The 13,380-nt window shown below is 37.0% G+C and overlaps 1 protein-coding gene across 2 annotated transcripts in view; it reads right to left on the bottom strand.

Moving 5' to 3' along the window:
- Positions 1–1,711: 1,711 nt before the first annotated feature.
- Positions 1,712–13,380, bottom strand: part of RASA1 (RAS p21 protein activator 1) — a 47,151-nt gene continuing 35,482 nt past the window's right edge. The window contains exons 20-25 of one of the 2 annotated variants that reach the window (XM_034441245.3): positions 12,419–12,505; positions 11,281–11,348; positions 10,529–10,617; positions 7,260–7,337; positions 6,377–6,511; positions 1,712–2,517 (exon numbers count right to left, since the gene is read on the bottom strand). In XM_034441245.3, the coding sequence (XP_034297136.2) occupies positions 2,434–2,517; positions 6,377–6,511; positions 7,260–7,337; positions 10,529–10,617; positions 11,281–11,348; positions 12,419–12,505 (541 nt within the window). In that variant the 3' untranslated portion in view covers positions 1,712–2,433. The remainder of the gene's footprint in view (positions 2,518–6,376; positions 6,512–7,259; positions 7,338–10,528; positions 10,618–11,280; positions 11,349–12,418; positions 12,506–13,380) is intronic. The other variant, XM_087885865.1, reaches the window with a different exon arrangement.

Genomic DNA, 13,380 nt, shown 5'->3' with positions numbered 1-13,380 from the left:
GTAAAGTCAGCAAATTGTATTTAATGCCAAGTATATAATTGGGGAATAGAAGAATTAATGTATATATTGTTTTGCTTTGATCTACTGGGCATTTTAGCTCAGTGAAGGAGCATGAGAAATGTTTTAATTAAAAAGAACACTCCCAATTAGAAATACTGCTGTAATTATCCAATTTACTCCCATTAATGACTGGAGATAGTTTACAGGAATACATAAATATCAGTTGTACAAAGAATTCTGAGCTGATATTTAATGTCTTACAACCCACTGAACTTTTGATACATATTAGAATATTCTTTTACAACTAAGATACTTTTTATAACTATTGCATAGTCTGCCTTGTACATTCTGTCAGGCATAACTATGAAATATAGATCCATGAAGAATGCAGAACAGTGATTATGTTTGAATGGGCAGTTTAGTATCATATAATTTGTTAGTCACAACAGATGATACATCTCTCCAAAGGGATCTGCATTTGTAACCAAACCTCAGAATTTTTGTAACTGGAGAGGGACTCTTCTAAGTAATCTCTTTAAATTAGTAATATCCTGATTTATATTTCAGACTGTTGAAAATCAGTTTGGATTTCCCAATCCAAGGTTTCCAACATTTGAGGGCTAGTGGAAATATTTTGAGATTTTGAGTATGGTCACACTTGCAAACTCTACCCTATCCCATTGTTTGATCACTCAGCTTGCTTGGTTTTTCTGGGTAGGTAGGCAAGTTTTCAAAGAAATCATTCAGGATGTATCCCTTATCCCCTCATGTTTTTTAAAAGAATGCCTCCAATATATATGCAAAGCTCAGAAAATTAAGAATGTGGGAGGAGAAAGCTGCTTCAGTATACCACTTTGCAGAGAGCTTTAAATGAAATAGGCATGCCTGTTGGGGGAAGTCCTAATCCGCTTGAGAGCATGTCTGTTTTTTTGCACAAAACCATCTCTACACTTTTTCAGAAGGCAGGGGAACTGCTTCTGAAGCAGGTAAGGTTCTTTATCAGTCTAAGGCCTGCTGATATATCACATCTACTGTCCTAGGATTATGAATATCGTACACTTTCTATTTTTTCATATTATTCTTGATGTATTATATCTAAAGATGCGAGGTAGTTTATGTTGCAAGATAGCTTAAATGTATAGATAGAAATGATATACAGTACATACTTGGGAACGGAATATTCACTCATTAATATTTTTGTTCATTTACAATCTAAACAAGATTTTCACAATTGTTTTAAGAATTATTTTGAAATGAATTACATTAAAGCTTCCCCTGCTTCAGCCCTCTGGAACTCCTTTGTTTTTTCTGTTTTATTTGTAACTTTTGATTTGCAGGAAGAACAGAGACTTCAAAATTCAGTAATGCAATGGGCCATGGTATATTTTTTTAGACTCAATAATGACAGCATAGTAGTAGGTGACTTTAAAGTGGCCACCACCTAGTCATCCTTAGCCTTTGTGATATCTCATTAATCTAACACCAAGTGACAGGAGAGTACTTTCCATCATGATTCTCTTTCAGTAATGGTGTTTTAGCAACTCCTAGTTCAGAAAAGTCCCTGTTTAGCCTTCTCCTTTTACTCTTTTATAAAGGACTGATTAATGGCAATACATAGATTACTAACCCTAAATAGGATTTTTTTCAGTCAGCACTTATGAACGTACATATATGTACTAAATTCTTAATTATTAGTCAAAAAAATTGAATGTATGCTATAAAACTGTTTAATGAATGCATGCATGCCTGATACAATAATCAATAAATTTACTGAATTCAAATTTACTGTTGTAAACATTTTACAAAAAGCATTGCAATTTATCTGGATACAGTCATTGGTGAAAAAAAATACTCAAAATGATAAATGGCACATAAAAAAAATAAAGGTGACAAAACCCAGTCTGCATCTTCTTTCAGCATAACTCTGAACAAGCAAAATAGAATGGTATAAAAGTGTACAGCAAAGATTTCCTTTCAAATTCTGGAAGCTGTAAATACAAAGTAGTTGAACAATTGTAATGTGATTACAGTAACCAGGTGAATTACAGTAAAAGATGTTCAATCCAGTTATACTTTGCTGTTGAAACAATTTATTGGCAGTTGACTGTGTGTTTTCTGAAAGACAGCTAGACTTTGGCAATTGGAGGTTTGAAATAACATTGAAGTTCAAAGAGACAGTCACAGCATTTACTTCGTGGAAGGTGATTTGTACACCAAGGCTCAGAGGTCCTGAAAATTGGTTCCAAAAGTGCAAGTGTCCTGCACAGATAGCTTAAAGCTGCTGGTACAGTCAGTCACCAACAGATCTGTTGTTTTTTGCATAGTTCACACATCACTGGAAACGTGAAATGTGTGCTATTTTTGGCAAGAGCAAGAAGAAGTGATATTGGTGAAAGTTGTCATGTTGGTCATGCTAGCTCATGCAGAAAGCTGCTACCTAATGTTGTTAGACACTGAATACTGATTCTGCTTTTGTTGAAGCAGTTCTGTAATTGCCAGCAACTTCTTTAGCACATGCTGTTAAAAAAAAGGTAAATTTATTAAATTATCCATGGTCTTTCTGGAAGTTTTAAAAGCTGAAAGAAGTGATTTATTTATTTAAACATCTTTAGAATACTTTTGGATTTTGAGGAAGGAAAAGATAATCCAAGTTTTCTAGCTTGAATACGTACATCAAAATAACTTTCCTGAAGCTTTAACATTTAAATAAAGCAAGTGATGATATGCAATGAATATAAAAATGTAATGTCTTGCAATATCACTTTGTAATCATGGATATAACTTCAAATACACAGTGTATTTGAAACAGAAGACAGCCATGCTAAAAGGTTCATTCATTTCACAGAAGGCAGTTGTATTTGATAATGCTTTGCTAATTATACCATCTGCAGTCTTTTAAGTGCCATCTTTTGAAGTTGCTCAAGAGTTTCCAAAGTCAGAGCAGACTTTCAGAGGGCAGGAGAAAAGACATTTGGTGAGTTTGCTTCTTCCCAATTTTACCCATAAAAGCTCGTAGATGATGAATTCATCTTAAGTGAATAGGAATTCATTCCATTAACTACAACATGATTTTCAGTAAACTTATTCATCTTTTCACAAGACTGTATTTCTGTTTTCATCTTCAGTTTATATTTCACTTCATATACACTCAGTATATATGATTCTTTAACTTGCAGAATAATTTCTTCACTACTTACTTGAATTATCTGTGAATATTAAACATTCCCAATCCAAGACTCCAAAAAAAGAATGTACCATACTTAAATTTGTCTGTAATACACTTTCAATACAATTACTTCGGAAAATACCAAGTTTGGTAAGTATCATACTAGTTTGGTATTTGGCACATACAAAAGTGAAAGACAAGGTCAATCTGATTCTATGATGCTGACTTAATCAGGCACAGCTAGCCAAATGTTTTAATCCAATTTTTAAAAAGTCTGCTTTAAATATAGACTCTCAAGAAAGTAAGGACTTCTCAGAAGCCAGGAATTCTCACTTCAGATCCTAAATTTTAAAAGTAGAATTTATTTTATTCTGCTATGTTTTACCTTTATGATTTGAGGTATGGACATATTCACAGTTAACCAATATACTAAGATCTTTCTCTAAATTAAGGTTATAAAAAATATAGAGATTGAGATTATTCCCCAAACTGGCTGCTTCCAGTAGGAAGATTTGTCTCTCCTGCCGATGATCTGCTTTTGCCACCAAAGCTGGTTCTTTGGCAGTGTTGCTTCCTGGATTTGAATGGCGGCACTTAGGAATTACCCACAACAACGTTTGGACGATTGTGGACTCACCCAGGAGAGGGAAGCTTGAAGACAGCAGTTCCCTGTGGGAGCAGCTGGAACTTTCATCCACCATTTCTTCTCAGCAGATCGTTTTCATAAGCAAGCCTGGGTTTTAACCTCACTTTTTGAAGCTTTTGTTTTGCTTTGTTTTTTATTTCTAAAAGTTGGCTAGTTCAATGTGGAATGTGTGGGAGTAAGAATACAGATGAGAAGCCAAACTCCCAACAGCAATGTTTATTGCAGATAATGACTCAGTAAAACCAACATGCAACTTCCGGCTGATAGCCCCTTTTAAAGGAAAACTATCAGCCTTTAAACAATAACATTAAAATATGTCCCGCACCTGCGTGGCAGAAGAAAAGTGTCTGCTTACGCCTGCACGGACATAACACAATGCTGCTTTATTTCAACCTCCTGCTGGATTTTATCTGTTGTTCTTGATTTTTTCCCTTTGCTTTGTTTGACTATTTTTATTAACTGTTTTTTTCCAAATGGAGAATTATGGCATGTTTCTGGATAGTGAAAGTGCTTTTACTTGATTTACATTTTTATTGGACATTTACAGGGATTCTGTATTTAATTCAATTTGCAAAAAGTTTAGCTTATTTTTCTCAGTCTTTCTTTTAATTTTGTATTCAAATATCCAGAAAATATTTTTCCTCCTCCTTAGTCAGTCTTCTTATTCTGCTTTATCTACTACATGGAGCAACAATATATCAGATTACAGACAAGCGATGAGGCTGATACTTGAAAAAATACTGTTTGATAACATGCAATTATTAGCTGAAAGCTTTTTTAAAATTTTGATCAACTCATAAAGGTGTGGTAGTCACAGGCAAGTAACTATAGATAAATTAAACCCACAAAATGAATGTGATTCAAAAGCAATAGATTTGCTGGGAAGAAATATGGACCCAGACATAGAATTAACTGTGTTGACTCCATACACCTCTCTGAAGTTCAAGCCTGCATTCTTATACAACAGCAGAAAGCTGTCTGAGTAGATAAGTGACCAATTGATTTTTTTAATCTGAATTGAAGGACATTGGGGAATAGATTTATTATGCTATACTGGGAAACAATTTCATCTGGACTTTTTGGGAGATTGAATTTATTATATTTAATCAGATAACAATTGATAAGAGATGCTATTAAGAAACAAATGTGAATATTTGATCCAGGATGAATTAGTATTAATTTTGGGGACACTTTGGGATAGTTTAAGAAAACATGATAAATATTCTACGAGTTGATTACAATAGCAGTTTGTTAAAAGAGCGTTTTGAAACTTTAATTTTGTCTTTATTATTCCTGTTAACTATTTTGTCATTAGTATATAGGTCCATGAAGGCAAACCTATGGCATGTGTGCCACAGGTGGGACGCGGAGCCATATTGGTGGGCACACGACCTAAGCTCCAGCGCGCATGTATGTGCTGGCCAACTGATTTTCGGGCCTTCCAGTCCCACCGGAAGTTGGCCAATGGGCTGTTTCCGGCCTCCAGAAGGCCTCCTGGGGGGGTGGGGAAGGCTGTTTTTGCCCTCCCCAGGCTCCTAGAAAGCCTCTGGCGCCTGGAGAGGGCACAAAATGGGCCTACTGGGCTCACTGGGCCATTATGTGCCAAAAACGGGAGAAGTGCAGGGGGGTCGCGCACCATGTGCAGGGGGGTAAGTAAATACATTCAAATTTATAAAATTATGTTATCATAACTTTGTAATAAAAGTTATGTTGGCCTGAATGACTTTGGTTTCCTAGTCTGATCTACCTTTTATTGTCAGTTTCCTTTGAATGTTTTCCACAATTTTTATGAGTTCACAAAACTTTTAAAGAAAACTTTCAGCTAAAGATTGCATGTTGTCAAGCAGTCTTTTTTCCCCCCTGAGTCTCATCCTTCTTCCCATGGCTAATCCAATATGTTGTTGCTCAATGTAATAGATAAGACGACAGGAAAAAAAATAGCAAATTGAGAAATACAATTCCCCTGCAATGAATGTCCAATAAAATATAAATCAAGTAGAAGCACTTTCACCATCCAAAGGCATGTGCTATGAGCAGAAGTTAATGATAACAGCCAAATAGATCCAAAGGAAACAAAAACGGAAATAAACCTCAGATAAAATCTAGCAGGCAGTTGAAATCAATCAGCATTCAACTACCCAATTAACATTTAAAGATAAAGAGCAAAGCAAAATTTTAAAAAGTGAAGTTAAAATCCAGGCTTGCTTATCCAAGCTTCCTATCAGTAGAACTTTCTGCTGATAGGAAGAAGTAGAGAAAAGACAAATGACTTTCCAGCTACTCCCACAGGGAGCTGAAGTCTTCAAGATTCCTCCTCCTAGTTGGGCCCCAGCTCTCCAAAAGTCATCTTGGATCATTCCTAAATGCCTGCATTCAAAGCCAGGGAGCAACACTGCCAAAAAACCAGCTTTGGCAACAAAAACAGTCAGCAGGAAAGAAAAACTTTCCTACTGGGCAGCAGCCATCTTGGGAGGAGTCCCCTAGTCTGGTCTACCTTGAAGGGCTGACAGAAGTCAATTCTTTGCATATTTTGGAACAAGCTTATGTTTGGTATCAGCTCTTACCTGCATTGCCCCTCGCTCATTACTGAGTGTTCGAAGTTCATCTGAATGTGCCACACAAATCTCATGAAGGGCTGCTAGATCACGTGATAAGTCAGTTCTAGAGGGCTCTGTAGTGTCTGGAAGCTCAGGTATGTTCTTGAACAAAATATAACAAAGTTTATAATCTTTTATAAAATAATACAAAAGTCAGGCTTTTCTCACTTTTTACCATTATTTGACAATGTTTGTCCATATAGAGAATGATTACAGTCACTGTCATTTTTAACTACAGGCAGCTTAAGGCTTAAATGACATAATGATTGCTTTTAAAAAGTTGTGTAAGCATCACAGGAGTTAAAATTGTGTAACTAACAGATTCCGTTTAATTGCTGAATGATGCAGGAAGCTCAAGTAAGACCTGATATGCAATGCTGCATTTAAAAATATTACCCCTCTTGTGAAGTTTAACCTTCTATTTTTAATACCAATAGGCTGATTTTATCCAATGTTAGTGAATAAGCATGGCAAACAGCTACATTGAATTAATGTGCTCTGAAAGAAGATATTCTATGCAAGAAAAATCCCATGAACAAAGATGGTAATGGAAATATATAAAATAGCAAGGCAGGAATAAGCAGGGAGATGAACTACATAAAATAGAAGGACAATATCACTTGAATATTTAAAAAGTCCATTGAAATTACTTTAACACACATAAAAAACAAGCCATATAAAGAAAAGCCATTTCAGAAGGCACAGATGGTGCCTTGGAGAATAAACAATTAAAACTTTGAAATACATTTTTGGAACTAGAGAAATAAAGTCTTTTCCCAGTTCTCAATGAGGAGATAACAAAGCAAATATTTACAAAACTGATAGCTGTGTTATAGATAAGTGTTCTTACCCCAAGTTCATCCAAAAACATGATCATCCTGTGTTTGTTACACTTGATAAATGGATTTACACCTTCCATATAAGGTTCCTAAAATTAAATAAGCAAGATAGCAATAAAAATAATGCTATCTTTATTCTACATATATTGTAATGCATGCAATAGTTTTAAATTTTTATTTCTACATGAACTCCCAAAGCAATTTAAGTAGTTAAAATATGTGAATATCCCTTTTCTACATTTAATGAAAATCAGATCAAAAGATTTACATGACAAAAGGCTTAAGTCACAAGTTTTATATATTTTGTAAAATGGTAACAATGGTAATGAGGTTCCTTTATGAGATTTACTAAATCTCATCCTATTTACAGTCAGCAAAGCAATTGACCAGAACTGACAAGGGAAATTCATAATTGGCCTTTAAAAGGAAGTACTGTAGTTTTTAAATTGTGAAAAATGTTACAGCACTTCAAAATGGATTGAGAAGAAAAGTGATAACCTATCTATCTAAACAGTGCACACCAATACATATGAATTGGCATTCTGCATCAGTTCAAATTACTAAGCTGCTTTCAAGAAAACCCCCACATGGAACATACAGTAACAATCAAAACTGAAAATAGACTGAGAGTTCTGTTTGTTTGGATTTTGTTTTTATACTTGGTAAGATTTGAGATAATACAAAGAAGGTTTTCATATTTCACATATTCAATCAAAATTCAGATTCTTAGAATTAAGAAGTATGATTAATGATGTGATTTTTATCATATTAATGATTCTTAATTATTGAGAATTCCTAATCAAGAAAAAGAAACATGATCAAGAACATGTGCTAATTGTTTCAGTGTCTGTTAATCTCTTTGCTAAGAATGAGGTAAGTTATGGATCCAAAACTATTTCCAGTGGCCATTCTCTGGAATAGGCAGAGTACATTAAAAAAAAAAAAGCCAATATGTATGACCATTTCATTTAGTCAGATAACAGGACAAGGCCAGGTTCTAGGTTCTGCAACTAATACAGGTAATCTTCAACTTATAACCATTCATTTAGTGACTGTTCAAAGTTACAACATACTGAAAAAAGTGACTTACAACTGGTTCTCACACTTACGACCACTGCAGCATCCCTAAGATCTCATGCTAAAATTCAGGCACTTAGCAAGTGGCATGTATTTATCATAGTTACAGCATCCCAGGATGACGTGATCACCATTTGTGACCTTCCCAGCCGGCTTCCAATAAGCAATAGGGGAAGATGGATTCATTTAATAACTGTAGTGACTCATTTAACAATCACGGCAAAAAGGTCACAAAATTGGGTATGACTCACTTAACAACTGCCTTAACAATGGAAATTCTAGTCCCAACTGTAGTCATAGGTGAAGGTCTACTATATGATCTGCAAATCATAGCAAAATCTTTGTTTGAAATTTCTAACCTAGAAAACAGTTTTTTTACTGTGTCCTGTCCAATCTAGAGTGATACTTTTAAAAGGAACAGGAATGCAAAAAAGAAGTTATGATTTCTTTATTCATTTGTAATATGACTTGGGTCTGTTTTTAGAATGTCCCAACAACTCATAATTTAATACCGTGTTTCCCCCAAAATAGACCTACCTGAAAAATAAGCCCTAGCATGATTTTTCATGCCACTTGAAATGTAAGCCCTATCCCCAAAATAAGCCCTAGTTCGGAGCATCATCAGCAGGGCGTGGGAGGCAATGAGCGTGTGTGGGGCCCGACAGTATCCAGAAACAACTACAGACCACGCAGCCCAATCCCTCCAAGCAGCAGGCGGAGGCAGAGGCTGGGGGGGGTGGGTATGCGATCTGTCCCACCGTCTGTCTCTGCTTGCAGAGTGTGCAGCAGAGGTTGGAGGTGGGGGCCAAGAGTGCAGGGGCCCTTCCCTACCACCGGTATCACACCGGTGGTACCAGCAGAGGCCCGGAGGGGGCACATAATCTGGCCTGCTGGACGAGCTGCGCTGTCGCCTGCCCACTCTGCCTTTGCTTGCCTGCTATGGGGCACGTGGTCATGCAGCACCTCTGGCAGGCCGGATTGCATGCCTCCCCAAGCCTGTGCCTCCAACTGTTACTGGTGCTGCTGTCGTGAGGTGAGGCAAAGTAGGTTGCAGGATGGGGGTGGTAGCACCTGCACTCGGCCCTCGCCATCCAATCTGGTCTTCCAGCAGACAAGGCAAGGCAGATGGCAGGGTGGGGGTGGCGGCACATCATGGCTCCTGCGTACTCAGCCCCACCATCAAACCTGGTCCTCCAACTCTGTCACACACTCCACAAGCAAAGACAGATGGTGGGACAGTGACTGGGAATAATGTGGCTTTTCATCCCTCATTACAGAAGGAAGGAGGAGGAGGAAAAGGAAGAACAGTTGCTCGAGGGCTGCCTATTTGCTGGCTGCTCCCTAGGCTTGCTGGCGGGAACCTGGCGTGGACAAAAAGGTCTATTTCTTTCAGATTTGCCCGACCCTCCCATCCCCTTTGAACCTGGCCTCCCTCCTCAGAGGGAGATGGACAGCTAGGCTGGGCTGAAACAGAGGGGAAAAGGGGAGGGGGAGAAGCCGTGCAGCTAAGGATAAGGGGCTCGCCCACCTCTTCGCAAGACCTCTTAGGAGAAATGGCATGGAAATGTAAAAGCCGCTCCTTCCAAGTCAGCGCCTGGGTTTGGCAGCAGGGCCACTTGATCCTTTCTCCAGGAGTACCTTGCCAGCGTCCCTTGATGGACCTTCCCCTCCCCCCACACAGTTCCCAGGGAGGGAGAGAGAGAGAGGAGGGGGGAAACAAATGGAAAGGGCTCACGGCGCTTTGTTTTGATTTGCATGCCCTGTCTCCTGAGAGGCTTCATGGAGAGGAGGACAAGCCCTTCATTCTTAGTTGCTTGATGGAGACCTAGGCTAGTCTGAAGCAGTGGAGAAAAGAATTGGGGGGGGGGGGAGAAGCTAAGGACAAAGGGCTTGCCCATCTCTCCACGAGGCCTCTCAGGAGACACGGCATGCAAATCAAAACGAAGTGCCGTGAGCCCTTTCTGTTTGTTCCCCCTTCTCTCTCTCTCTCTCTCTCGCCCCCTCTCCCTCCCTGGGAACTCCCTTCCTGGGAAGACCAGTTCTTATTTTTGGGGAAATACAGTATGATATGTGGACATAGAATGTAAAGTGATCCTTTTCCCTGATGATTAATTATGGGACTATCTGCAGGCAATGTATACAGCAATTAGGATAGGCTGTTTGTACTTTCTTGATGAAAGTATAATGAACTAATTATGTTTACCTTAGCCCCAAACTCAACAAGATTTGCCAAATTCTGCACAGACTTAGCGACCAGCGTGAGTGTTCTTGCTGCAGTTGGAGAAGGAGAATCTGTAACAAACAATTTGAAAATTACAACCAATATTACAGTAATTTATAGCAAGCCAACCTAAGTCAAGTTCTTCCTTCCAAGCCACATTAAACCAGCTAAGTTGCTTCTGATTTCAAGTGTTAACTGATAGTCTTTTGAAGGGGAAATTCACAAATCATAGCAATTCTTTTCCTAAAGCACTGATAATATAACTATAGAAATCTTAAGGACAGTAAATTCTGGTTTTCCCTTTCCTAAAATTTCTTTAAGGAAAAAAATGGGTCAACTAGTTATTTAGGAAATATATCAAAATAATTATACAACTGCATATTTGTCATTATCTTCCTAGTATCTAACCCTCTCAAAACAATTCAAAATGAATTGTTGAGTAGCAGTATGAACTTATTTTACTTAAAAAAAATAAAATGTTGAAAGGAAAACTCTTAGGGAAGTTTACCAGTATTAGACGCATATGATGCTGAACCCAAATGAGTGCACCAGGTCCATATACTCTCATTATCATTTTATTACTGACATTTCTAATAAGAATTATATATTTAAAAAAAAACACGTAGCCCTATTTAACCAAGCAATATAATTTATTTTCATGACTGCATTTGAAACTAAATAGGTAGTGTTGTCCTAATGCTAAATATGAGGTAATTACTATCTAATGTATTCACCTGAGATGATATTAAACATCCTTGGATTTAGAATAGCAGGGCAGATGAGCCGAAGGAAAACAAAGCCACTGAAATTATAGATACAAGAATATGTTGATATTTGAAATAAATGAACAAAACATTTCATATATGTACTGTAGTAATATAGTGTTTAACAAGTAGTTAAATATACATATCCACAGATAAGGAACAAAGAGTTTAAATCTGGTGTATTAATTTCTTTTTCTCTCTATCTCATAGTTTTCTGATGAGGTCCTATTCCATAACATACTGTATTATGTTATAGAAAGGATAAGTGAATTACCACCAATAATAGGGATTTAACATCACTTTGCAGTGACGTTATATACATTCACATTCGAGAGAGCACTTATACCAGCATCTTTTCGCAAGAACAGTTACAAAGGCATATTTCCTAATTGGGATGTAAGAATTACTTTCCTAGTTACCCAACTAATACTTTTCTCTCAAATTTTAATAGTATTTTTTCTACACATACAATGTTTTATCCTATCTGAGTCTCCGGAGAGGGGCGGCATATAAATTTAATAAATAATAATAAATTTAATAAATAATAAATATGTTATAAGGTAAAGGTAAAGGTTCCTCTCGCACATATGTGCTAGTTGTTCCCGACTCTAGGGGGCAGTGCTCAACTCTGTTTCAAAGCTGAAGAGCCAGCACTGTCTGAAGACATCTCTGTGGTCATGTGGCTGGCATGGCTTAACGCCAAAGGTGCACAGAACGCTGTTATCTTCCCACCAAAGGTGGTCCCTATTTTTCTATTTGCATTTTTATGTGCTTTCAAACTGCTAGGTTGGCAGAAGCTGGAACAAGTAACGGGAGCTCATCCTGTTACGTGGCACTAGGGATTCAAACTGCTGAACTGCTGACCTTTCGATTGACAAGCTCAGCGTCTTAGCCACTGAGCCACCATGTCCCTTAAAATATGTTATACTGTTGTGTAATTTATGAAGAGTGATTTTTTGTAACTATGAAAGCTAAATATCGTGCATTTTCAAAGTTTTAAAACAATGTATCTTTTCAAAGATAGCTGAAAAATAAAACATGAAGGTGAATTTCTCAATTATAGCATATAACAGGCAACAAAGCAATAATAATAATAAAAATATCTTACCTAACTACTCTTGTCCTCATGGTTGTGTTGGCTGGCCACTTACTCTGAACAGATTTTTGTAAGCAACCATAAATATACCTCAGTGTCCTATTCAAATAATACAATTGGAATAATAACAAATGTAAATTTTACTATAGTCAATATTCCAAAATTAACGATAACTGATATTCCTGATACTTCATATTTTATCTATACAATCAAGAGTAGTATTTAAAAAAATGTTGCATGAAACATCAGGAAAAGTTGAATGAAATAAAATACATCTGACTCAATAAATATGTATTACACAAAAACTTCTGAACTCTTCAGAAATTTTACTTTTAGGTATCAACTGAATAACTGAAAGATATATAATTTTAAAACAAATATAAGAACTTTCTAAGTGTTAATCCAAGTTTATAGCAGTGTTGACAGTGTGGTGGCCTAGTAGAGAAGACTAGGCCATTTACTCAGAATACTGAGAGCTCAATCCTAAATCACAGCAATGTTTCCCTCTAAGGGCACAAAGAAAAAAATATCTGCTGCAAACTCCACATGGCGTCTGCTGCAAACTCCACATGGCGTCAGGAAGGGCATCCAGCCAGTAAATGCTCAGTTCCATCCAGTGGCCCTGTCTTTACCCAAATTAAGGGATTATAGGGTTGTAAAAAGGGAAATATTCAAGTTTATATTAGAAATAAAGTGACTTGTGATTGTAATAATACTTCCAGTTCAGTACATCATAATCAAGATGCAGGTGAAAACAAAGGAAATTTATTTTTATAATTTTACAGAGGTTCTACTATGCATACATAATCCTAACCCTAACCCACAAACACTCAGCTAGTGAACAAAATTGAAGAACTTGGCCAAGGAATAACTTTTTAGAAAGAACTATATCGGAACAATAGACATGTTCTAATACATGTGAAATTGAAACAACCAAATTTCAACAAATTTTTCTAGAAAATACTGATGAACTT

The sequence above is a fragment of the Pantherophis guttatus genome, chromosome 2 (genome assembly GCF_059756535.1).
Source record: "Pantherophis guttatus breed Tessera chromosome 2, ASM5975653v1, whole genome shotgun sequence".
NCBI classification, from domain to species: Eukaryota; Metazoa; Chordata; class Lepidosauria; order Squamata; family Colubridae; genus Pantherophis; species Pantherophis guttatus.
This window is presented reverse-complemented; position numbering and strand designations above follow the sequence as displayed.